Below are 27,650 nucleotides of genomic sequence, written 5' to 3'. Positions count from 1 at the left end.
ATGTGAACTCATGTCAAAATCATGTGTTTATTTTGCTTAAATGTTAGTGCCCTGAATCAGAGCACTGTACAGATAAGATTTAAAGAAAGCAGATGCAGCTCTTGGAATGCCTTTTTTTTACTGCTTCATCATGCAAACAGGTGGTTCCCAGGAACACAGGCAAGATACTTTATACCACCTCTCCATCGCCATGAGATTTATACCAATGGTATAAAGTTAAAATTTAGCCACAGATGTGTCTTTGAGCAAAATCATAAACTTCTGGGTCCAACCATTGTATCTGTTAATTTCCAGTGCTGTATATTGTGTTATATATATGTGATATATATATGTGTTAATTCCCAATTCTATTAGTCATGCAAGAAAAAGAATTTCTGGCACACAGAATTTTTGGACCACAGCAGTGTTATGAAGTGACCTGTGGATCCACTCTGACCCCGGGTGTACAAGATCTTCAGCTGTGCTTAGCATCTGCTCCACCAGTAAAAAAGCTTGTTGCTGAGAGCCAGTTTAACAGCCTAAGCAGGAAAAGTGCTCGAGGGATGGGAGTTACAGTGCTGTTCAGTGACGTAGGGTACTTACCTGATACTGAGGCTTTTGGGGAGTTAACTACACCTTAAATCCCATAACTGAGAGAACCAACCTTTTGATGGAAGAGTTTTTCTTTGCTTTGCTTTACTTTACTTGTTTGCTGAACAGATTTACAGCAAAGGCTTTTGGTGTCCTCAGAATGACTGAGGCGTGCAGAGGACACACACAGCACAGAGGTTCATCAAAAGTGCACATTAGGATTCTTTGTTAGAGGAGGAAGCAAACCAAAAATATGCCTTTGGCTAAAGCAGCTTGCCCTGCTTTACAGAGATGGGCCAGACTATAAGTAAGGTGTATACCGTGTCTGAGTTCAGTCTAAGCCTAAACTAGGCTCCCTTTTCAGTCAGTGGAGAGAGACTGCCTACCTATTTTAGGGCAGTTGCCTCTAAGAGAAGTCATTTCTGGCAGCAGCAACAGTCTTTCGGAATTTCCACTCCCACACTACTCCTTCAGCTGTACCAGCATGACTGCTTGTGCAATGATGCTGCAAAATGGGCCAGACAGTGGACTGGCAAAGTAGTTCTTCTTTTATTTGTGAAGCCTATCGGACTCTAAAAATCTCATAGATGGGAGCAACTGGGAGGGTGGCATGGTGAACGCGCAGGAATCCTGTAAGCATGTGTCACTGCTGAAACTTTCGCTTGATGTAATCCCTTCTTTAGCCTTCTCCATTGGTTTGTTCACAAAAACTACCCTGGCAGCTCCTCATGTACCATCCCCAGGCAGTTTCTACATATGATCATTGCTGGTCATCTGTAAATCTCAGAATTTCAGAGGGAGATTTTCAAAGGTTTGAAAGAACATTTGAGGCTCAGGTTTCCTCAGATCTCAGAAACTGAGGCCCCTCTACATCTCCATAACACAACCTTAAGAAGAGACAGCAGGGAGATGGTGTCTCAAGAGCCAAGATTCACATTACCATTGCTTGTTTGGCTTCTGCAAATGTGGAAATGATTTCTTCCTACCCATTACTTTGCAGGGTGTTTGCCTTCGAAGGAGGCTTTGTTGCTTTGCTCAGTGAAATGAGGGATTACAACAACAAAATGGCACTTTATGCTTGGCTGGGTATGGGAATAAGTAATAGAAGAGCTTTCCTTTATCCCTGTCCCACCTGGATCTTGCTCCTGTGTATAACACTGAACATCAGCCCTTCTTTCAGAATATACCCAAAACAAATGGCTGTGAAGCAGAAAAAGACTACAACAAAGGCAGTAAACTGAACCCCCAAGCAACAGCAATTATTGCCCTTCCAAGAAGAAGTAAGAGAAAAGTCAGAGCTACTCCAGGAGCTGCCCCTGGGATGGCATACTTCTACACAGCGCCTCTCATCTCATCAGGCCGATGTAAATTCTTAGGCTTTGCTAATCAGATAAGCCTGTCCAGGCACATAGTGCTGTGCTTACAACCTCCATCTGCAAGAAAAAAAAGAATCATGTCTTCTTGTGAAGGCTGCTAAGCTGTGGATTGCTATTCTATTTGCTTGGGATTTATCTCCCATCAAAACCTATGTTGATTCTCAGTTGATTGTAAGTTCAAGTACTTTGTTACAAAAGCTAATCCTGCAAGCAGATAGTTGGAGTCCTATGCACATTTTTTTGGGGGGGTATGGGAAAGATTAATTAAGAAAGCATATTAAGTTGGTCTCGTTTATTTGCTCTTCTCCTTTCTGTAAATAGGAGTGAACTTTGGCAGCGTTAGTTTTCTTGTTTCATTCCACTAGAGGTAACAAAATGTAATTTTCTTTAACAAGGGCAAATCAGAAGGAACTTACCCTCTGCTCTTGAGGCTGAGATAGGAACAATGCTGCCTCATTCAAGCGGCTACCAGTCATGATGAAATGCATGAATAAGCAGTGACAATTAATTCAGTGAGGCTGGACGAAAACATTTTTTGGGTGATAGTGTAATGTAAATCATTGTTTTACACATTCTCTTTCAATGATTTAATTCATGCCTTTCTGACCCCCACTGTGTTATGATTCATAGATTAGTGCTCACGTGTGTAATTTAACAGAGCGGAATAACAGGCAGCAAGGAGACTTAAACAAATCCTTGCATCTGATGTTTTTACGATAAATTAGTAAACATCGCTAGTACCATGTGGAGTGGTTATGCCACTGCAATTTCTACATAGGTACCTGTCAGGAAAAGAAGACAAAAAACATTGCAGAATAAGCAGCAAAACAAATATAGAAGTCCGAAACAATGGCAGGCATATAATCCACATCCTGTACCATACCTGTATTCCAATAGATAAGCATCTGTTTTTCTTGAAGTGGTCCTTCTTTCTGTCTTCTACTGCAACAGTGGCAATGGTTGTGGTCGTGGTGACGGTGGCAGTATTGTTCCCTACGTGTTGACTTGCAGGGCCATGGATCTGCGCATTGGCAGCTTCAATAGCAGCTGTTAGCGCCTTCATACTATCCAAGCTCTCCGTGGAGTTGCTAAGTCCAGACTGACTGATGATATCTCCCCTCTGTCCATGCCCATCCATATATGCATCTTGGGCAGATTCTGTGCTGCTCTGGGCTGTGATGGAGATAAACGGTTTGGTGGTAGTTCTTGGTGGGACTGGAGGCGGTGTCTTCTTGTAGGTGGTAATGCAGGATGACACTGGAAAAAACATATGAGAGTTCTTGATTCATTGATGCTGAAGGGAAAATGGATGCAAATATACTCTCAAAGCATCAGTGAGCATGGACAGAGCAGATATAAGGAGTATGCTGTTAGCCAAAGAGCCCCCAACAGCTCCAAGGTAAGTGGCATGGAAATACCTCGCTTATCAGTGCCCTCTGTTCCTACTGATGTGAGTGGCAGAACGGCCAGTAGAGGGAAAGAAATAACCTATTTGCCAAGTTCCTCCTTAGTCTTTTTAGGACTGTTTTCTCCAGTATATTTTCTACTAACTGTTCTAAGTCCTGTGGGAACAAGTCCTTCCACCAAAATGTTTGTTCTGCTCATGGCTTCCAAACAAGATTCACAAGGATGATGTGTCTCCAACCACTTATCCTAGCTAAACTGTACTTCACGCGGTTTTAGTGCAATTGTTTTCTGTCTCTCTGCTCTGTCCTACTGTATTTACTGAGCTTATGTAGAATTTTAAACTACATTTTTCTGATCAGAGGGAGATCCCCAAACCATCCTAGGTCAAAGTCTGTTAACGCTCACCATGCTTGGACCTGTGTATTTCCTACTATAAAATATGTCACCTGTTGCACGGACTCCTCAAATACCTTGAAATGCTTTGTAAGCTGCTGAGGACATATTTAAAACAACATTTTGCCATGCCTAAGTTTCTCATTATAATTATAACATATAGGTACGGGAAGAAAAATGCTTAATTTTACACACAGGGAGTTAGCGTAATGAAGTCAATGGCTAAAGCCTGTCAATCAGTGCAACTACTTAAAGGAAAGTGTAAGTATAAACATTTGCAACAACAGAGGCTTTAATAAAAGTTTATGAGGACTCTTCATATTTTGAAGGCCATGCTCTCCTTATAAGTGCTTCTACAGGGATTTGGAAGATTAGCTTGAGGTCCCCAGGTTAAAAACTATTGGCCTGTGTTTACAGAATTGCATGCAGAAAGCACTACATGGAGATAAAAACATCTTCCTTTAAGAGACAGCTGGCAACTCTGCATTACTGAAGTCTTGGAATGCTTTCAAATGAGGAAAAAAAGTCCATTAAGAGCAAAAAACAATCATGATATGCTCTATTTTTTAAGAAAATAAATGCAGGCATGAACCTGTGCAAAGTTCAGACACAAACATGTTAACATAAATTCTTATTAACAGTAATCATATGGCAAGAAATGATTCATCATATCATTTTAATTGGCAGACGTCTATGCCACCCACATAAAAGGTAACTCTACTACAGCTGTTCTGCTCTCTGTTTGCCCTGTACGTGCTTGTCGAGCCAGAAGCCATTACGGTATTAATTTGACTAGCTCAGATCCATATGCCTCATATCTCCCGATAGCTGTAGGAACAGTTATAGCGTAAAAAGTGTTTCCAGGGCATGAAATCACACGGGATTTTTTTTTCAGGACTCTAAGTTTCTGATAACATGTCTGAACCCATGTTAAACATGTTGAATACTAATGGAAAAAGAGTGTTTCACTAAGGTAGTGAGGGTTTTGAAACTATGATTCACTTCTGAAGAATCAAACAGAAACCACAGCATCTTTGAGAGAAGAGATGGCTAAAAATGAACTTGTCAATTTTTAACTCTGGGGACGTGAATAGTTGACAGGGGTTAAAGGTGTTTTTTAAAGTGCTTGTGACAAGACCTATATTTGGAACTAACAGAAAGGATAATAATTTTACAAAGGGGATTGTGAATTTTGTGCTGTTCTTCATTGCTTTTGATGCTGCCAAAGTGCATTTGTTGTGATGGTGCATATTCAGGTACATCATCTGCTCTTGCTGCAGCACAAACATTTACTCTGGGAATTACGGAGAATTGTGGAGGCTGCTGCTTGGGTGCTGGTATCCCAGAAATGACCTAGGTGGTTCGTGGGCTGGAGAAAGTTCTCTGAAATGCAAACTGAAATTCACCACTGAAGAATTCAAAGCACATACACACATGTATATCCAGGTAACGCTTTGGGAAGCCTGTGCCAAACTTGTCTAATAAAGGTTTGTGTGCAATTCCACTTTGCAATTCAGTAAAGTATAAATTGTCCCATTTAAATTATGCTAGGCAGGGTCATTGTGGAACTCCTGGGGAGATGCCAGCACCTTCAGGACACCCCAGTAAGGCACATGCCATTTTTCCTACATAGCAAATGGGGAAATGATAACGAAACACACGTGAAAAGTGCCCTCAGGTAGGAGAGAGAGCTTGAAAAATAAAAAGCAAGCCTTACAAGGCTGGTCCCCACATCCCCGGTCATCCCCCCCTAGAAAGAGAGTCAATAGCAACTGTCTGTCGACAGCTACCGGGCACTCTGGACACAGCAGTACAAATACAGAAACGCCTGATTAAGATGTCTTTAATTCTGTTGGTAAATGTACTCAATGAGGAGTCTAATCCACACTGCAATGAAAGATGTTTGCACTCAGCTAATTAAATCTGAAGTTATTCTTAAGAGGGGGAGAGAATTGACAAGTCATACGGTGAAATTGTAAAGAGAAACAGCAAACGTTCTTTTAGCAAGTCAAAACAAATCCTCAGTTTCCTGGAGTCACGCAGCACATACTGTACAGCTCCGGAGAAGTGGAGTGTGCAAGTCATAAAAGAACCCCAGGCACTTCATTACTGGAAATGATGTAAGCTCCTGCCACTCCTCTGCAGAAACGACAACAAAACAATGCTCGGGCTGCCGCTGCCGTCGGAGGCAGCTGTGCTCTAAATGTCGTAGCTGGCTGAGCCTTCCAAATGGCTGAAGCACAACAAGGAAAGGGATCTGGCACATCGGTTTTCCTCTGGGCACTTTCAAGAACCTGGCAACTTGTGACATGGCAACCTGAAGGATCTGCTGGCTTTTCAAGCCGCTACGGTATTTTAAATATTAAGCTGCCTGAAAAACAAAATTAGTACCCCCCAAGAAAAATTACAAAACCCTGGTGCTCTCCTTGTGCAGCCAAAAGAGTCTGAGCATTCGGTTGGTGTGGGAAGAGCACATCATGTTACCTTCTGTCCCTGCGGGCAAAGGGGAGGCTCATCCATCCAGGTCTCCCACAGCAGAGATGGACTGCCCGGCAGGAGGACTCTGAGGGAGAAGATTGCAGGATCATGGGGTGTGTGAAAAAGATGGAGAGCCCCCGCTTGACACACAGGGAACTTTCAAAGAGTTTTGCACATGAAAGTTAGTTTAATTCACATCAGGAAGTGAACTGAAAGGGCTGTATAATTCCCTGATAAATACGTTCTTGGACACGGATCAAGGAGCGAAGTTCTGTACGGAAACTGATCTGACTGGAGGGTCAAGTCAAAGTAGTCTCGTTTTTCATTAAAATTGTTTAGACATGGAGTTAATCGGAAATATAATATTTTCTGAATAGTAAACGTGTATATGAACCCTAGTTTGTCACAAGATAGAGAAGCTTTTCATGTTATTTTCCAGAGCGCACATGCTGCTGGCACAGGTATACGTGCCTCTCCTAGGGCCTATGCAAGGTTTAATCCAGAAACTAGTTAAGTCATATGCAAGGTTCCTCTGACTCCCAAAGCACCTTGAATCAAGCCAACTGTTTCCAGCAGCTGTCAATCCACTAAGCAATGCTCTCCTTTTTGTTTTGACATTTATCCTGTTTCTGTGGCCTGCCTCCGGGTTACAGTTTAATCCCAAACACCTAGTGAAAATGCACTTTCTCCAGATTTAAAAAAAGTCCTGCTATTTGTCCTCCTAACCAGTATTTCCAAACAACTAGCTCATGGGACAGGAATTTGGAACAGGGAGTGTCAGCCACCCAGTTCAGAAGGAAGTCTAATAATAAAAAAAATAATCCTAGATTGCATAATAATAAAGGCTTGAATTTGAATGTTTCATTGTAAGGGTACTTCAGTTGTTTAAACATGCTCACTAGGGAGATGAGCCCTCGGGAACAAACATCAGCGCGCAAACACAGAATTTTAGCTCAGTGAATGGGTGCTCAGGAGAACCCCAAGGCAGATTAGTATTTGTGAAGAGATCAAATTCATGCAGTACTTTGAACAGTTCAGGTTATAAGATATGCAAGCAATATCTTTCTAATTTGGCAGTCTCATATAAGCTTGGTTAACAAATACAAGAATAAATGAAGGTGCGAATTTAAAGTTAATTAAAATAATAGTGTTTCTCTTGAGAAAAGGACTAATTCCACAGTTTGAAAGGAGGAGCAAAGGTCACAACTTGTGCACTACTAAGCATTAAAGTACAAGGCAAGAGCTCTTCCACCCCGCACAGATGGACCTCAGTCTTCTGATTTACCGTCTGTTAAACAGGTATGTTAACAGCAGCGCCCTTGCATCTCTCACAACTGCAACACAAAACAAGCAGGCCTGAGCCTCGCAGCTGCAGCCCCCGAGCTCCCCACACAAAGGTGCAGTGCTTGATTTGGCTTGTTAGACTCAAACAGAGCTGTTATTCTTTTTACTGTGCAGTTATTTCCTTGCTTTGTTGAGGTTTTGGGGGGAATGCTTGGAAATGGGGTTTCAGATCTCGTATTGTTATTTTTACATGCAAAAAAATTGGTATGAAAACAGAGCATGCATTTTCTTAATAAAAAACCTATTTTTCTATAGCAGATGGCTTCTGAGGATGCAGAGATTTACTATTAAAAGAGTGAAATAAAGATTTTCATAAGAAGTTCTAAACTGCCCAAGGGAATAATACCAGAGTGAGTTATAGATGTCATTATCCCAAATGAGAACTACTGAAATCTCTGTACACCACCACCTTCATGGTTCTGCCAAGGCCGTGCTTTTTCCGTACCTCCACCACCGCGAAGCCAGCCATTTTATCTGACAAAAGCCTAAGCTACGCTGGATTTGAAAACAGGCATAACTGATAACTAAAATCCTCCAGAAATCTATACAAAGTATCAAAACTATCTTTACTGCACCCAATAGTGCCACAGTGTTAAGATTTAGTGTCTCATGTACTGACGTCTGAAAGATGGTGCTGGAGAGCTTTTCATATATCTGGATATTTTTGTTCGCAAGTAGGGTGCCTCCAGCTTCCTTGCTGGGTGTAGTAAAGGACCTCCTGAAACCTAAGAGAGGGTTGAGACACAATAATGCTTATCCTGCATCTCAAACGGATTGAGTTAGCAAATCTGCACGTGCATAGTCAGTGGATGACAGGTGAATATTTCTCCAGCAGATTTTTTTTCTTCTAATGTCTGGTGCTGGAAGCTGCTGATGCCAGTCAGAAGTTTAACTGCTATCCCAGGGAAGCTGAATTAATGTACAGAGAACAGGTGAGACAGCCAAAGGTGTCTGCTAAACGTAGTTTATCACTAGGATATCAGCACAAATTATGGATGCACAAACAAAATTCAGTGCATGTAGGCTTCTTAGGAGACCCCCTTCACTCCTCTAAACATAAAAATGACTAGTATGTTAACAGCACACAACTTAAGCAATTCTACCCATTTGGCCTGAAAGCCAAGAAGTCTACAAACAACTGAAACTGTGGAAAAAAGATTTCACATAAACTGAAAGTCATTAACCAAAGTGGATTGTTGCTAGGATGGTTTATAATACTTCTAAAAACTGTGATCGTTACTGGTGTCAAGCAATTAGGACTTAGCTTTATCTTTTCTGAAGACAGAGATAAAGTGGGTAAGAATACAACTATGTGCAAACCCTAGATTTAAGTTAAAATCCATATGAACTGCATTGCCTTTTTACCTGGAGTGAGAATTTGGAGGGGACAGCAGTAGCATTTGCTTCTGCCATGCCTTGCCAGCAGCTGTGTCCACGAGATCGAACTGCATTGGACCTGTGGAGATGGTGCTTTACAGACGGGTTCAATCCTGGCCATTGGCCCACGTGACATAATGAAGTTATATACCCATACAGATGACATATGAATAGCTGCTCAAGTTGAAATTCAGTCTGGCTGAGAAGGAAGACAGAAGTGAAACTATTTTGGCCTTATCCTTAAACTCTGCCTACCAACAAAGCATCTGGAAAAACACCACCAAGATCTGCAGGGATGATGATGTGAGTCTGTTCTAGGCAGATGCTTTCCGGGAGCTTCGAAGATTCAAAATGCTTTACAACAGTCATGGTAGAAGGTATCTGATACAGAACATTAACCTCTACATTCAATGAAACATGTTGGAGAAGAGTGAAAGGAAGAAAGAAAAACAATACAGCAGTGTCGTCTTTTTTTAGTTAGCATATGAATTATTTATCATCTCTTTTCATCTGTACAGCATTTTTTTTTCTTGAGAAAATCAGGGAAACACTGATCTGTAGCTTAAACTAAGTCTAGCCAACCATTCAAATGCTTTCTGCGCTTAAGTACTGCACCAAATTCTTCATGCTTCCCCTCCCCCCTCTTCAGAGCACTCATGGAAAACAAGGAACATTAGAATTTTAGATAAAAAAAGGATACTTAAAAATATTTTATTCAGAACTTAAATGTCATAAAATCACCATGGTAAGAAATTCATAAGCTTTCTGAATATCAATACATTCATCTTATAAAAGGCATTTAGGGAAAACAGAGGAATCCTTGTGAAATATAGTAGTTTATCCCACTTAGACCAAGAATGTGTAACCATAGATAAATGTAATAATATGCAGCTCGATGAAATCAGATCCTTTTCCCATGTATTTTCCAGGAAGCAACTTCACTAGCACTTTGATGTAACACTTTGTTATGTGTTGCTGCAGCACTCTCAAATTCCAGAATTTGCATCATTTTCCCTCTGGCAATACTGTTAATAAAACAAAACGGGCAATTTTTTTTTTTTTAATGTGGAGCTGTAATAACCAAATACAGACACATATTTGTAAGCAGTTATTTAAGTAAAACACAGTGCAAGAATCAAAGCCTGGATTTTCAGAAACACAAGGGGTTGAACTTTTTTGCAAGTATCAAGCCACCTTAGCTAGGAAGATGTATTTTAAAAGTTTCAAATCAAAGCATACTCTGAAAAACTAATAAGTTGTTTTGACTACTGAGGAATGGTTGAATGGAAGAACACACTGCAAGTTCTTGGGGCTAATCACTTGAAAACCTGCCTCTTACTTACATTTCTAAATTGGATCTGGATTCTTGGAAACCTGACCTGAACTGTGAATACAGAACCTAATTTCCAGACTATACCAGTAGCTCTTTCAACGTGTAGTTGTGCAGCAAGCACGCCAAAGTGGAGCCCATGCTTGCTACTCTGTTTGGGCATATTACCGTAGGTGCTATTTCTCAAAATTATAATGTAAGTTGGTAGCAACTGGTTCTGGACCTATTAATATACCTTTGTACGTATCATTTCCCCTCAGTTTCAAATGGAGTATTTAATATCTGAGCAACCAATACATAGGAGACTTGAATCCTGTCAAACCTGGAGGTATATCAGGGCAGACGTATGGTCAGAACCAAGCCCACATGTTACTCATGAAGCAAGTACTGTGGGTCGTGCCCTCCTTCACAGTCCATTAAGAAGCACTGCATTTTGGCCTTCCTGAGCCTCTGCTGCCAATCTCTCATCCTCCCGTGGTGGCAATGGAGATGACTGATGATAAAGCAAGTTTAGCAGTCAGTCATTGTAAGATGAGCTTGTCACGACTTTGATGGAGAAATTGCAGGTTGAAATTGCACAGCTTTTGTCATGTAGGAGGTCAGACTAGAGAATAATTAGGATTCTCCTCTTCTAAATCTGTGAATCCCAGATACTAACCTGTGAATCTAGAGGAGTCTTAAACAAGCCAATTATCTCTGAGTAATCTGATCATGTAGCATTTAAGCAAGCCAGATTTTAACATAGTTGGACATCACTGTTTTCAACATTACTGCAAGCATTTTCTCTTTTAGCTTTTCACTGCAGGTAACTTTCAAAAGGCAATATTTGGCTGGAGTATTAACACTTCAAAGTGTGATTCCTCTATAAGAAAGAAATGACTGTAAAAGTTGTTCCCTCTTCCTCAATCTGGAAATGTACCTTCTTTGCTGCTTATGTTAGCAAGAAAACAAGCTTCTACTGGTTTTTACTCCCAGTGGTTTTCTGAACATCTAATAAACTTAAGGTAGGGTAAGCAGAATTCTGTACCATTACACGCATCGGCATCAAGCTGGTCTCACAGAATTTGATTAGTGATGCATCTAAATTGGCTTAGAAATCAATTAGTTTAAATTGCTGCAAACCCACCCCTGATGTGGACACATTTAGAAGTGGGTATGACTGAGAAGGTCTTTTTTTTTAAACAAATGAAAAATACAGTGGAAACAAGAGTAATTCATTCAAAGAGTTTATCCTAATTAGCTATATCAGTTCACTGATTTTAAACTGATTTCCTTTTACGCCATGGTGTGCAACAAGCTGTACATTTATCAAATACATCCAGCTGAATCCACTGAAAACTGTACAGGTATAATTTGACCTGATGACAACTGGTGAAGTTTAAGAGCCCTCTTTAATTTTCTGAGTCAAAATCAGTTCTCAGGGTTGCTCAGTTTGAGTTCATTTCTGCCTGCATGGTTTGGTTACATTTATATCTGGGATTTTTTGAAAGATACAATAAAACACAGAACACAGTGAGCAGCACTGTTACTAATGAACTTTTCAAAGCTGGCCCACACTGGGGAAGTTCTGTAGTATGAGGCAGGGGTATATATATACACATAGGACAGTTATATTCCTCCAGTCATTAGAGGACTGGTATACACAGCAAGTACAGAAATGTAGGTACACCAGATTTGCATGTTATTCAACCCTAAGGCTGCTTAGAAGCTTTTAAGCAATCAAGAAAGTCATTGCTTTGACATAGCCTATTCCAATGTATTTAATACAACCTGGAATTTACTATTTTGGTACAGTAGCCACCTACTTCACTAAGCAAACTACCTCGTGATGCTGATGAGTACAGGTTATGATTCCTCACAGCAGAAAGCACTTTGTCACCCGATCCAGCAAAGGACTTGAATATCTTTACACTCTTAAAGTATGTGCTCAAGCTTTTTTGCTGAGTCCCCAATGACATCAAGGCTTTACTGCTTTCACATCATCTCAGGAATTTACCTTTCAATTTGTTTTGAGAATCTTATTTTATGCTACCTGGTATCTAAGATTATATTAAATAGTTTGGCTAAGAGTTAAAAGTTATTCAAATGACAGCAATGATGAAGGGCTGCTGTGTTTTAATCAGATATATATTGTGAAGAGACTGTACAAATGCCAAAGAAAAGAAAATAAAAGCCAATACAAACTAAAAGAATGTGATTGATAAAAGCAACACGAACAGCTTTTTAGCTATTATAAATTGCCATGAAGCACCACAAGAACTGATTTATATAGTTTTATTATCTATTTGTAGCTCACTATAACTGAAAAGAGATATGCAGGTATAACAACACACTATGTTATTCTCATAGAGAATTAGTAATAACCATATAAGCAGAAAACCAGAATTCAGGAAGGAAAGCATCAAATGGATATTGAGCAAGAAAATCTGTTCAGCCAGGGAGGTACTGACTTGTTTTTACGCAGCCAGTACTGCATTTTCCAGCGCACTTATCTGTTTTGGGGTGTTCCAGTCCAGGCAGGAATTTCTAAAACAAGCAAGTTCTGCTCACATATTTCCTAAGAAAAATGCCAAACCTGAACCAAAAGCAAGAGCCGCTTGGAGCAGGAGGAAGGGAAGAGGGAAAATTATGACTAAATCCATACTCCGGACTAAGCAGTGACTTGTCACCTGAGAAAGAGAATTACAACCCAAGTCAAAAGTTCTGCCTCCCCTGTGGTCCTGATAACCTTATCAGATGACCTGCTAAAAGTCACCTGTCGGGGCAGTTCTTCTAGCGCCTTGGGGGAAAATCCAATCCCTTCTCAAATGAGGAGGAAATGTAGGCAAGGGGTTTACACAAGAAATTATACTTATCTTTGGCCTAATTTCAGGTAAAATAGCAAAACTGACTTAAGCCTGAGGACATTAGCATTTTTCAAAACCTATTAAAAATACAATTGTTTGATGAACAAGGCATATGAAGAATGTGCATGAAATATATATTTTGTGTTGAGAGGAATTAAAATATACACCAAAACCTGATTTCTATCTTCCTGTTTTACGTTCAAATTAACAAGCTATGTCCTTTCTCAGTGACAGGTTTGAGGTCACTGAGTGACCTCATCCTTTTCTCTATTTGCCTTTTATTTTTTTAACAAGAGTCCTAGTTAATAATGCAACAAATCTGCTGAAAATACTGGCTTGGCATGAGAAATTCCTAATGATCAGCCTGCGTGTCCTGAGCACAAAAAGTATTGACATCTCATTTACAATCGCCATAGTGTACAGATAAGAGCATTTCAATAAATCTGAGCACAAAAATCACTTCTTGTTCAGATCCTGAACTAGCGAGAGGACAGCATGAGTTCCCAGAAGACATTTAGATGAAGGAAGATGGTGGCCCTGGCACACATGAAAGAGGACAGACCAGTCTTGTGTTACTTTCAAACAAGATTTGAGTGAAAGACATTCTCATTTCTTTCCACTTGTTACTCCATTTGTTAAAGAAATGCCTGTAAAACAGGCCTTGAAGAAATTCAGATTCACAATTTGTAGGAGATGTCAGACACAGACTCCCATAACTTCCTTGGAGACATCAGCTGCATGTCTGATGAGAGCCCGACAGCTTTTTTTCTTCCTTTCTGTTTTTTGTTTTGTTTCTTTTTTATTTAAAAAACCATCAGTTTAGTAGAGGTGGAAATTTTAAAATTTGCCAACATGACCCTGAAATGCTGATGGCTGAATTCAGCTGATATCATTCCAGTGGCAAAAATCACGTGTTTATTTTACATAATTTCCACAAGGACAAAGAAGCATTGCCACAGTAAAGAACCAATGTGAGCAAACTTTTTTCTCCCAGGCACACACAGGATTTATCTTTCAATAAGAATTTCCTTTAGCCAGAGATTTTGGAATTAGTGCTCATGGTCTCGACCTGGGGTAAACCTCCCTTTTCCCTAACCCCTAGACAGCAAAATAATATTAGCATTTCTTACATTTGCATAATTGTAAAAAAATGAATGATGCATTTTGTACCAGCTTAGATAAAATGTAAAGCCAGATGTTTTGTGCTGGCTAAGTTAAAAGGTAAACCCAGGACATCTATTTAATACGTAAAAAGCGAAAGCAAACACGCCCAAATGAATTTTGACACTTCAAAGTGTTTAGATCTTTTGAATCTCCAGACTACAGAAGTGCTTTCTGAAGATCACAAGGCTGATACAAAATCTTTGCAAACACCACCGAAGTGAACCCTGCAAATCCATACGCTTTCACATGCACATAGCAAATCCCTCACACCTCTGAGTGCATGAAATGCAGGAAAGATAAAATTTTTAACCAAAGCTCCAATTTTTGAGCTCTCTTCCTACCATTTTCTGCCCCAGCCTGAAACTTCCTCTTCTTTAATCATCCCTCTAATAAGACCCATTTATTGCACACAGCTATTCCTCCTACAAACTGGGTGTTTCTTTTGGAATAAAAATCTGTCTCTGAGACTTTGCTGGCTCACTGTGTATCAGAAGGTAACCCAAACCTTTGACTGAAGATGCTCCCACAGGCATACGGGAGGTGAAAGAAAGGGGAGGAATCAGGTCTGGGCACTCTTGTCCACATTGGTCAGTTTAAAAAAAAGATAAACAGAGATAGTTGTGAATGAAAACGAGGACACTCAGGAGTGCAACAGGCAACCTGGTTCAACTCAGGCTGGTCAGTTCAGGTGTGCTTTGCTTGAAAACCTTTACATGACCTCAATTTTTGTTTGCATGGATGTTTAAAGAACGCCTGTCTTAATACCAGCACCTTTATCTGCCTGGTTGACATTGCTGAGAACATGTGGTTATTCATTATTTGTTATTCTCGTCAAATTACAGAGCCTGAGCAGTATCACTGTCAAATGCCAATCACCCAGCACAAAAAGCAAATAATTAAAATGGACAGATGATGAATAATCCAGAGGCCAGAGTCTGCTTTTCATAAATTCTCTGTTAACAAATGATAAACAAATACATGTGTCATAGTGAGGATTGTTCACAAACAACTTGGGAACCGGGAAAAATTATAAATTCACGATTTATATCAGTTCCAGTGAGTAAATCAGTCACTTCTTGTTACCAACAATATTAATATAATTCACTTCTTATCATAAGGGATCTAAGAGGGTATGTAGACTGTGTGTAGCTGTAGGTCACAGCAGCATCATCCGTGGCTGCACTGTACCCAGCTGAGAGAAGGGTTTAAGGCTAGTTGGATGTTTTCCAGAAGAGCGATTACTCTGGAGTAATTATGCATTTTGGAAGTGGTTTAAACAGAATCACTACACCCCAACTTTTTATTTGGGATTAAGGTCATCCAGGCAAAGACTTATTCTGGAATAACCATGGTTTTGGAGCATTTCTGGAGAATTTTGGGAGACACTGCTGCAGAGAGGAGTGCGGCACATGTGAGCCAGCAGCCTCCTGCCGCGACCTCTGTTTTCTTTGGGGCCTGTCAAAATGCTGGCAGGTCTGATTCCCTTCAGCTTTTAAAGACTAAAAAGGGCAATATTCAAGGAACTTTATCTGGATGACTTGGGTGAAAAAAACAGCAATGAAATATGTGCATGAACTTGCCTCTACCTAAAATTTCTCAGTGCACAGACTTCCCTACCTGCAGAATGATTAGCAAAAGCATAAACAATTAGTTTTTAATAATTTCAAAGGCAGCTTATCACTTCCACAATGTCACTCTTTTGTGTATAGAAGTGCTATTTAATCCATGTACACCAGGAGTGAAATCTACTTATGAAATAAAAAGGAACCTTCTTAGCTGTTTTCCTGAATTTAGCCCTTAGGTCTGTGGATGAGTCATATTTCCCTTGTTATCCCATTCAGTCGACTTTTCTATACATGTCTTGAATGTACGATGTATTAACAGCCAAGTAGGCCACCACAGCAGTTTTCTCTGAGATTGGGAACCTGCTGATTTGACCTGTTTATTGAGAGAAAACTGTCATCTCAACAGGACAAGATTGTTTCATATTTTTCCTCCCTATTTTCCTCTTGTGTGCAATTTCTTTTTAACCCCATAGAGCCAAGTAAAGAGTGACTGGTCTAGAGGATTTTCTTTTTCTTTTTTCTTCTTTTCTAATATTTATACATCATTCAAGAAAAAAATACAGAAACATTTATATAAAAGTTTAAATTGTGAACTTGGAAAAGCATACCCTTCATGTTCTTTATATATGTCTGTGTGGAACGTCTCTGTGTCTATTTCTAAGCACATGCAGTGGAATTTAGACCCTTAAAAGGGAAAACAAATGTCTATATTTATGAGCAACCCTATAATGATAAAGGGAAAATTGCAAAACCTGTCAGGACAGAAATGAGAAGACAATCACTTCAAACCTTGCCATGCTCACACAACAGAATGGACTTGAGCTCTGTTGAGCGTGTTAGAGTCCTTCAGGATGGAAGGCACTACTCACTGTAATTTAAGTTAGTATTACAGTCAAAGAGCTTTTGGTTTTAAGTGTCCCAAGCTGCTCTGAAATGTTCCAGAGCTTTTCCTCAGAAAAAGTTGTCCTCCTCCCCCAGAAGTTTTCCTCACTTCCCCTGGTACAAATTAAATGTAAGACCTCCTAGATCATTGTATTACCCTCACTAAGGAGAACTGAGCCAACAGTACTTCCCTCTCCTCACTAAATTAGATGTTGTCAAAAGAAAAAAATGGGTTAAGAAGGCTACTTTTCCCATTCTTCAGACTGCTCTATGCCACTTGGTAGAGAACTGAGCTTACTGTGAGCTTCCAGAGCCTGCCATGTGTGAAATCCATCCTACGTGAAAATTTTAACATCAGTTGCATCATTAACACATGTTCCTGTCTACACAATATTTTTTTTGCACTTTGCCAGGTGAGGCAGAGGCTAGATGAATTGTTACTGTGCACATACAATTTTCTAATAAAACCAATATGGGCATTTTTATTCTTGGAAATGCATTCAGAAAATCTTACTCTGCATCTTATAATATGCATTAGGCTGACAGGTAGGTGAGGTGCTGGAAGTGTATGTGGGGTAAGAAAGAGGAGTCCACAAGTACCACAAATACCTGTGTACATATGCTTGCTTGGAGACACAAATAAAGCCACCCATGAATACACATACAAAACTGTGTTAATTTTGAACTCTGCCTTTAAGTTTTGCTTTCATTCTCATTTTATATGATGCAACAAATGTCAAGCCATGCTTTTGTCCTGAGCTTTGACATGTATCTTCGGTTTCTTACAGGATGCTCCTTTTGGGTAGCATTCTCAGCTTCCTCGGCATATGACACTGGGAAGGATTATTTGGTCTATCCATAGCTTCCATGCAATACATGTTAAGTCCCAAAGTATCTTGCAACACTAACCATTCTGACTCAAACCACAAAACACCCCAAAACTAAATGAAAACACATAGAACTTGCAGTAAAAAAGGCTGGAACCTCAAAAGTGAAATGCTATGGGGAGAGCAGAAGAGCTTCAAGGGTTCAGCCCTTGACACAGTAGTGTCATGGGCCCTTCCAGATGAGGCTGAAGCTGCCCAGGTGACCCTTTCTTACAGGTAAACTAGTTTATCTGACACCACAGATTGGAGTTAAGAGGTTGGTGTCCCCAGCTTTAACTGATATGAATCTTAATACAACTTAGTTCCCTGCTAGTTCTTCATTTCAAAGAACAGCATATGAAAAGATACTCAGAAATTGTTTTTCTGGAAGCAGTTACAGTTTTCTTCAGCTTTAAGGTAACTGTACATGCATGTGCATATATTTATATAAAGGTGTTACTGGGACATGGAGGGAATTATAGTTAATAGCACCAGATGTCCTACGGCTTTGTGTCAAAGTCAAAAAACCTGCAGCTCAGTTGCTCGCACAACCTGCTTGCTATGGGCTAAAAAATATTTCTGCTTATAAGCAAAATAATGCACATTATTTCACTGCAGACTTGAGCAGCAGCCCTATAATTACTGCATTCTCAACTATCTTTCACATTCCCCTTGAGCTGTGAATTACAAGCTTTCAGCATATTGGATACTAGTACTGTGGCATGATTAGATTACCATTTCCACAGGTTGCCAAAGCAGAAGAATAGCTCATCTAAGTATGAATAGATTCATTTACTCAAAGAGAATTTTCTTTACCTTTCAGACTAATCGTCTGTGTCTAACACAGGGTAAAAAGAACAGAAATTCTTTGCAGGTTAGCTTATCTTAGAAAATAAATTTAAACCCCTAGTTTTTATATCCCAGCATTTGAAGGTATGCGGATGTGGGGGTTTTGTCTGGCTGCTCAGAAGAGAGCTGTTGTTTGCAGAATGCAGATACAGACCTGTTTTCTGTTGTAGACTGAATGTATTAGTCACTGTGGAGACTAGAGCGTAATGGAAAGTAGCCATTTTGTGTTCATTTTAGTGCACAGCTTTGGAGAGGAGAAACACACATATCCATGTCATTTTTGATGTGCTATTGAATAGAATATAAAGATCATAAATATTTTATTAGTTGTTTATGGGTTAAAAAGGTAATTTGCACAGTGTAAATATTTCCCTTTGGAATTGATGAAAACATAACAGGTTTGAATTCGAAATAAGAACCAGCATTTGAGGATATTTGTTATTTGCAGGCTATTTATAGTGTGAAAATTTAACTGTGTATGTTCAGAAATACTCAGATCACCAGTATGCCAGTGACACCCATTCCAGTGCTTCTGAGCAGCCGTAACCCCAGCCTAATGGGCAGTGCCTATCAGATTCACAGCTCTCTTGTGCTGCCGGAACTTCAGGCAAGGAAGGCAGGTGAGTCCACTCTACTGTCTGTTCAAATATATAGGTTTTTTTTTTTTACATGGAAGCTGATATATACCACACGTGGCAATGCAGGCTGGAAGCAGCATCAGTGGCTCACCGGCTCCACTCGCCCACTGTTGATGGAAACCTGTTTCTGCTCAAATGCATTAACATCCTTGCCCTACACAATGGCATAAAAAAGACAGCTCCACAAATTGCCTTCCCAGCTGTTCACATCTTACAAAAGGTTTTTGGTGCATGCGAAGGCTGACCCATGCAGAACAGTGGAGAAGTCAGTGAAAACTCATAGGTCCTTCCAACAGCAAGCAGCCTTGGTGGCCCATCTCTTACGTTTGTAACGGAAATTCCTGCCACACATTTGTGGCCTGCTTGGCACTCTTATCGCCTGTGTTTTAACTCTCCAGTTTATGATTTTAGTATTTTAATATTGTCTCCAGACCATCTGCAAACCACCTACAGGGCCTGGCAGCTCATACAGTTTGGGAAACATTGCCTTATGATACTCCTCTGTATTTATGACACTAAAAGCTTGTTAAAAAGGCAAATCTAAGCAACTTTGGAGATGTTCAAGGATAACCACAGATCTCTTCTTGACATGCATCATTATGTAGTAAAAGAACATTCGGTGAAACAAAAGGATATTTATTATTCAACAGATTACAGTCTGTTACAGCTTAAGTGAGTCTGGAAAAAAAACTACAGCATTATTTAATTAATGGTGGTTTACAAATTACATCCAGAGAGAGAATAGCTGCCTTTTCAGTTTTTGTTAGCCTGCCTGTGGCCATGTGAACACTACTCACAGAAATACTACTCCTTTCTCCCTCCCTCACTCACACACAGACACACACATCATTCTTCTGACTTTGTTCTGACCATTCCTGAATGGTTTTCCATTCAAACAATCATCTAGGCAAACAAAAACATGCCACCAGTAGGAAAAAGAAGCCTTTTACATCCGGGTGCACATGTCTCTCTCTCCATAGGGCAAACACTCAATGTGTTTTCTGCTGTGGCCTCTCTCTGAGCTTTCTGCCCCCTCCTCAGCCCTGCCTACATTGCAGCCTTTCGGATGCTCTTCCTGAGTCTTGCTGCTTCCCGCAACCTGATGTGATTACAGCCAAATTCCTCCTCCCTTACAGACTCTCAGGACACCATATTTCTGCCTTGTAGTTCAATGCATCATGCCATCGCTGGCCTCCTGTGCATGTGCTGTTTTGCTTTCTGTAACAATGCAGTAAATGTCACACTCGTTATCCAGAAGGATAAAGCCCCCTCACTGCATAGCGTATGTACAAAATGCCTGAAGTTTTCCAACACGCTGTTTATGCCCTGTTGCAGTACTGTCTTTCTGAAAATCCCAGTTATGACCTGGCCCCTGTATGCTGTGTAATTTCAACCTGGCTAATTTCAGTTCCTTGCTGTGAAAGGAAATCTGAAACAAATACAAAAACCACTCACAATCCACTTAGCATGTACTTTCAGAAAACAAAAGGAGGAAAAATCTGGAAGAACCTATATAAACGGCTATAAATGCCTAGAAAACACAAGCACTCTGGGCAAGTAACTTATCCCACCCTCCTTACTATATTTGGAGGGGATGAACTGCCCTTTGGCAGTGTCTGCCTCCCTCCCTGTACTAAATGGCAGATGACTAATTTTGGATGGCCAATAGGCACGGGGAATCCCAATGCTAATCAACTCCAGCATGTTGCTGCACAAAGTTGCCCCTATTTGTATTTACTCCCTTTTCTCCATTTTGGTAAAGCTCTGAGATGAAAATCTGGAGACAAAGAGATACCATTCTAGCCACAGAGTTTCTCTATCTCAGATACAGTGGTCACAAATGTGCAGAAGGCCTCTGTTTTGCTGTTTGTGTAGTGCTGCACAATGGAAATCAGCAGTTTGTAGACAGCTCTTTCCAAGATCAGTGAGAATAAGCACTCCTTTCCTTCCTCTCTGATTTCCTCCGAGTTAATGACAGATATTGACCTTATGGAGTCACTGTAGCACATTGTGAATTATGTATGAAATACAGTTTCCCTGTCCGCTGTGGACAAGGTTGACTGTGCTGTTTGCAGTACCCATCGTCAGAGGGCTTGCAGTTTTCTCAGAGACACAGCTAAGGCAATCCAACTCACCAAAAATAAAACTGTTCATTTTCAATTAATAAAACTCCTTTTTCATTCCTTAAAATCCTCCCAGCAAACAGCTTGTTGTAGCAGCTGTCCCACCTCCTAACACAGTTTATGACCTCTTAAAAGCACGTTTTATATTCTCCCAAGGGCTCAACATGCGCTTAAAGGTAAAGTGCAATGTTGAATAGAATAGAATAGAATAGAATAGAATAGAATAGAATAGAATAGAATAGAACGGAACAGACTATTTCAATTGGAAGGGACCTGACAACGATCATCTAGTCCAACTGCCTGACCAATTCAGGGCTGACCAAAAGTTAAAGTGTGTTATTAAGGGCATTGTCCAAATGCCTCTTAAACATTGACAGGGATGGGGCATCAACCACCTCCCTAGGAGGCCTGTTCCAAAAATACCAAGGGAGATTCAAAATATGGCCAGGTGCCTCACTGACAAGCCAGGAGCCAAGAAATCAATGATTATAGCCCACCTGTTCTTTTTTCCATCCAGCAAAACTTACTTCAGTAAATATCTCACAGATTATGTCTAATGAGTGATCTCAGGTAACAAGTCCCATACAGAGAAAACCTGACTTTCACATGTAACCTGGCTTGTGCTGGTTCTCTGCTCAGCACATTTCTTGCACCCACGGATTCGATCATCAGAGACCTTCTGCGAGTTTTATTCATGTGACTAGTCTCAGGGACTAAGGTGGAATTTGGGCTATCTTAGTATGGCTCTAGAAGTTTTGCAGCCCAGTAGCAAATCAGTGGGAAAACATATTTTTTAAATTCTAATCAGAACATTTCTCCAGAGTTGGGTTATTAAGAGGTTGGAACAGAAGCACATTTTTATGGCATTATTAAATTTTCCTTCCCTTTGTAACATTCAGCTTTAAAGCTTCTAATTAGTGTTTTTCCATCATCTTATTTTTATTCTCATCCTAGAAACAAAATGTCAACATAATAATGAAAAATAAATAGCAACACTTATTAACACTTATTAAAAAACATATAAAAGCCATAGAAAAGGGCTGAATTACTAAAGTTATTATGAGGAAATTTCAACTGGGTGTTTTTTTCTCTCTCCTTGTGCAAGCCCCGTTAACAATGTACAGTGTGTACATTAACAATGCATGTATAGTCCTAGACACGTACTAGGGTAGGAGTCTAGCAGGAGCTCTCCAACAACATGAGAACAGCATCCAGCCCCACTGCTGTTTTTCTGAGACTCAGAGTTTTTTTGTGGGGGGACAAACTACACTCACACTTGAGCTACTAACATAAGTAGAGGCAGAAAATGTAAGCAAGCTACCCTTAACTGCTGACTGCATGAGCAAATCGACAAGGTAGATTTGTGTCACTGGTTCATTCTGCTGATGCAAGGGTTGTCATGCAAGCTGCACCCAAAAGCAAGCAGTTGGCTTGGAATGTTTACTTCTCAAAATTAATCATAAAATGGGTTACCCTGAATGCACCAAATCTTGATTTCCTTATGGGCATATATAATTTGCTCTTGTGGAAACCGTAGGAGCCTTCTTTTCTTCTGTTCTCAAGCAATTAAAAGTGAAACTGTTCAGCTATTTGCATGCAATGAATTCGCTGTTCCCTCACTGAAGTTGCTATGTCCTGTTATACATTACACAGTCTAGGATTATACATTTTATACACATAATTGCTTTTGATCCTGTGGTGGAAATAAATTTTATAAGCCAGCCAAACTTCTCCTAACCACGTATACATCTGCTGTCTCCCTGAAGCTTGCTGACAGTTAATTCCCTTCACATCTCCTGTAGCTGCACAAGAGGTACTATTCCGAGTGCCCTTGCGAGGTTACAGCCTGCTCCCACCCCACATGACTAAATCAAAGCATTCCAAAAAACCAAAGGGACAGTCAAGTCTCTGGAATTTCAAAGCAAACATTTTTCTGTATGTCTGGTGCTTCAACTCCTGCCAAGTTGTTTCTCCTGGTAATCATGTGTTTTGTTTAGCACACCAGCCCAGCTTCTGACTTCCATTTCACTGACAGAGCAGAGGCTTTGATTCTGGTCTGACATACACCTGGATAAATCCACCAAGGTCAACTCAACTGTACAGGTATAAATCAAAAAGAAATAGATCCAGATCTGGCTTTGTATACACGGATGATGTGTAGTAAGAACACACTATGATTTTTGCAGTAAAACTGCTCAGTCTGTTCAAGAGCGCACATCCGTAGGGACCTGCAGCCACACCGACCCACCGTGCACAGGTGCTCTGCTGGGAGTGGGACGTCACTGCGGGAAGGCAGCAGGCAGCTCCTGACAGATAACATGCCTACCTTAACTGAGAACAACCCAAACATAGATTTTTCAATCAAAGAGGCAGCCTGTCCAAAGAATTCTAGAGCTCTCATGAAATGATAATCCCATATAACATCACTTAATCAACATTTAATTTACAAACAGCAAAGCCTCTGAAAAATGTTGCCCTGTACATAGGGTGATGTAGTATGGGACTGTGCTACACTGTAAGGCAGAGCTGCTAGCTTCTGCCACTCCACTGACTCATGGCTGTGCTAGCAGCAGCAGACAGTCAGATCTGAAGCTGCAAGGGTTCAACAGTAAGGTTTCCCAGTGCTGTTGAGGGGTGAGCTGCGCCTGGGTGGGAGCTGTTAGCAATAAAGAAGAGTAAATGGACTGACCATAATAAATCCTCTCAGATGCTTCTGAATCAATTGCACACTCTTCTGGGCCACCGCCGGGATGGGATGGAGATGCAATTGTCATGCAGTTCTCCTTCCAGGCATGATAATACTGTCTCCTTCTGTGGACAACTGCAGTACCTAGAGAAAGCTAGCAAAAGCTGGTAGCTCTTGACGCGCCTGCTCTGGGTGGATTACCAGGGCTGTGCCTCTGGGGCACCTACCTTGCGTTTCCTGGAGAAGGAGCCATCTAACACTCCCCTGGCTCAGCACAGATTAACAGCATTCTTTTATTCCCTGCTGCTACTGCCCCGTACAGAGCCTTTCAGGAGCTGGACTCAATGATCCTTGAGGGTCCTTTCCGACTCAGGGCATTCTATGATTCTATGATTCAGTTAAGAGTCCCTTTTTGTTAAGGGATATCAGTCTAACAAGCATCCATAAGAATCAGTGCAAGTTTTTAATCTAAATATGGAGTCTGTGCATGACAAGAGAGAGAAGTAATATGTATGCTTGTGCACTCATGCTCCTGTATTTTATTTTCTGTGAAATAAGACTCTGAATTTCTGGATGTTGTGATCCATGCGTATGTCTCATTGGGAATTTGGACCTTAGCCTGCACACTCGCTACACGCAACCTTAGAGATCTCAAATGTGGAGGCACCATTGGAACCGATTTCCCCAAACACATTTAATTTTTTCACTCTCTCTGAATTTACATGGGTCTCTTAGTCACATGCAAAACCACTGTGCATAACAACACAAAGACAAAACTGCACTAAATGTAAGGAGGAGATTGCTTTATTCCTTTATGTTTCCAGTGTCTTCTCTTTCTGTCCTGAACCATGTCCCACAGTCTTATTTGCTTTGAACAATAACGCTCAAAGTGCTTTTCAGGAACTTGGTTAATCTGGTATTACTTATGCTTCTAATTTTTCATGGAAGACCTTGAATGACATTTAGGTAACAGACAGTGTGTAGCTATGGACATCATTATATTTCTGAGGTAAAAACCTTGAGCTGAATGTGCATATGGTTTACATTTGATTTTTAAGAGAAGTCCCTAATGAAGCATGCTCCCTATCCCACAAGGCATAACAATCTGCAAAAATGGTGGAGATGAAGTCTTCCCATTAATGATTACATTTTTTGTTGCTACCACCATGGTGAGCATTAGGCAATTCCCTTTTGTGTTGGAGCTATTTGTTCAGATAGGTTTGTAAATAAAATCCCTGCTTTCAATGGGCCTGATATATTAAAAATAAAAAGACAAAAATAGCAAGCTACCTCCTCTTCCAGAAGATACCAAGGACTACTGGACATGTAATGGATTCTGCTCCAACCACCATATGTATTTTGTCTGCATTTTGTCCACAATCTTTGATATATATATATCAACAAGCAATAAGCAGTAAACGATATCCACTACTTATTACTCATTTCAAAATTAATAAGACAGTATTTCTGAAGAGGTATATAAGCTCTGAGTCAATGCAAGGAGTTGTCAAGGCCACTGCCGTCGAACAGATGGTCAGGGCTGCTTCTGTGCTTGACGAGTGTGGGTTGTCTTGGCCAGGGTGTACATCGTACCTCTTACACAATGTTTCCAACAACCAGCTGCACAGAGCAGCGTTGTGGCCTCACGCAGAAGGGCCCCAGACAGAAGAGGCAGACCTCAGGCACTGGTATTTTTGGGATGTTCTTCCTAATGCCACTAAAGGAGACGCAACGATTGGGACTTGGTAACTGCTGCTGGCCAGGTGTCTTCAACAAACAGGGCTATCAGCCTGCCGATGCTGCGTCTTCAAGAGCAGCATTCCTAGCAAGGTTTGCTTCCCAGGCCCCAAGGCAAGCTGGGGCTCGCCAGCTTCCATGCAGATGCTTGGAGCACATACGATTTGGAGCATCACCCTGTCTCAACGCCCTCCTTCTGCCTCCATTCCCAAATTCAGCTATGAGAACTTGCAGCTTAAAGGTGTGCTGTTCTTTTGCCACAAGTTTTCAGACACCAGTAACATGTTTGAGGTGCTGCTGCTTTTTCCTTTCTCTTTGCTTGCTCTTAAAAACACGTTTTTGTAGTAAGGAAGAATGAGGATGGCTCTGTATTTTGGAACATAGAAGGCTGTGATTGTGCCAGTGAAACTATATTAAGAAAAAGCCTGGGCTAAAGTATTTATAGGCAATAATGAATGTAGCCACCCCTTTTTCTGTTCATAGAGCTTGCAAAAACTTTGACATTTTTTGCTATGCAACATCATTCTATAACACCTCTTATGGATCTAGGTCAGATTTTAGCACTTGTTTATAAACAGCTCACTTCAGCTGTATCTTGGCATATTCAGTGTTTATGGCGTGTGGCTGAGCAATTTTCACCACACCTGACTGTTACTGTTCTCTGTTAATGGAAATTTTGGTAAAGGGCAGAGAGATTGGCAACTTCAAAATGCGTGCAAAAACAACCTGAGTATCCGAGAAATGCATAGTGCTCTTTGAACTTTCCATGAAAAACACACAGAAAGAGTGAAGAATACTGTCTAAAGAGACTATGTGTTACTTTTCAGACAACAAACTATATAGGGGGTGGGGGTTAAAATTCCCTATCATCAGGTCAGAATTAAAAAAATGGAGCGCTGTAGTACTTATTCCTAAAGCAAACGTTACACAAAGTGGAGTTCAACAGCAAAGTTAAATATAAAATAAAGCCAACAAGATTATAGAAGGGCACCGTAACCCTGTCCCTGCAGTGACCCATGTAATAGCTCTATGCTGGTGCTTGTGATGACATGTCAGCAATCCCACGTTAAATGTACTTTAAAGGCACATTAGCTTCTCCTCTTCTTTGTGCTTTCAGAGGTTTCCTTCACTCCTTTATGAACAAATTTCAGAGCCTTCTGCCCTCTTCCCTGTATCCCTACGTAATCTGTGAACAGCATTACACTGTTCTCTCCTGACCTTCCTCCTCAGCTGATTGCTGCAGCGAGGAAAGTTTTTTGAGATGCCAGCTCATATTCTTTCTTTTTTGTTTTTAGCAGAAATTCCTTCAGAGCAACTTGTTCGGAATAGCTGCCATGTGCAAGTGCTTTTGCAGCCACATTCGCTTTAATGCTGGCAAACAGCTAACACCATCTTCATGACATGCAGAGATAAAAGAGCAGATGGAGCCCTAGAGCAGCGGTGGCAAGGAGCAGAGATGAGTAAGGGCACAAGGAGTAGGTCTATATACCAGGTAAATACTATCTGCACAAGGGGAATCAAATTTTCCTGATGAACTGGAGGATGGATAGATATGGGGGGATATTTAATATAATATTTTACACTTGTGAGGTTACACGCTAGCATTCAATATAGGCCCTTTTCATGTTATTTCAATGAGCTCTTCCAGAAAATTAGCCCTAAAATTCTTAGTTTGGGGGTACTTAAAACATTGTAGTGGCTCCACAGATGTTGTGGGTAGGCAGGGGGAACTTGTCTGAATGAAAAAACCACAAAATTCTTATTCTGAGTCCACAATTACAACCTCCAAGTTTGAAGGCTGGTAATGCCCTGTTGCTTCACCCCTTTTTGGTATCTCTGGGTCCCTTGCTCCAGGCCCCCAGTGCCACCAACTCACCAGGGCCAGGTGGGGTGAGCAGCACCCACCTGCTTTCATGCTTCAGGGATGCTGGTGCCAGAGCTGCTGGGCTTGCCAGCGAGGATGCAAACCAAAGTTGTGCTTTCCTATCCTGCCACTGATTTTCACAAAGCCCAGCAGAA

At 40.7% G+C, this 27,650-nt stretch overlaps 1 protein-coding gene across 1 annotated transcript in view; it reads right to left on the bottom strand.

Annotated features, from left to right (window-relative positions):
- The window catches only part of DLGAP1 (DLG associated protein 1), a 435,074-nt gene that overhangs the window by 32,520 nt on the left and 374,904 nt on the right, over positions 1–27,650 (bottom strand). The window contains exon 8 of the mRNA XM_075084759.1: positions 2,830–3,203. Coding sequence (XP_074940860.1) covers positions 2,830–3,203 — 374 coding nt within the window. The remainder of the gene's footprint in view (positions 1–2,829; positions 3,204–27,650) is intronic.

Source organism: Phalacrocorax aristotelis, chromosome 2 (assembly GCF_949628215.1).
Source record: "Phalacrocorax aristotelis chromosome 2, bGulAri2.1, whole genome shotgun sequence".
NCBI classification, from domain to species: Eukaryota; Metazoa; Chordata; class Aves; order Suliformes; family Phalacrocoracidae; genus Phalacrocorax; species Phalacrocorax aristotelis.
Note: the sequence above shows the minus strand (reverse complement) of the source record. Positions and strands in the feature narration are given on the sequence as shown.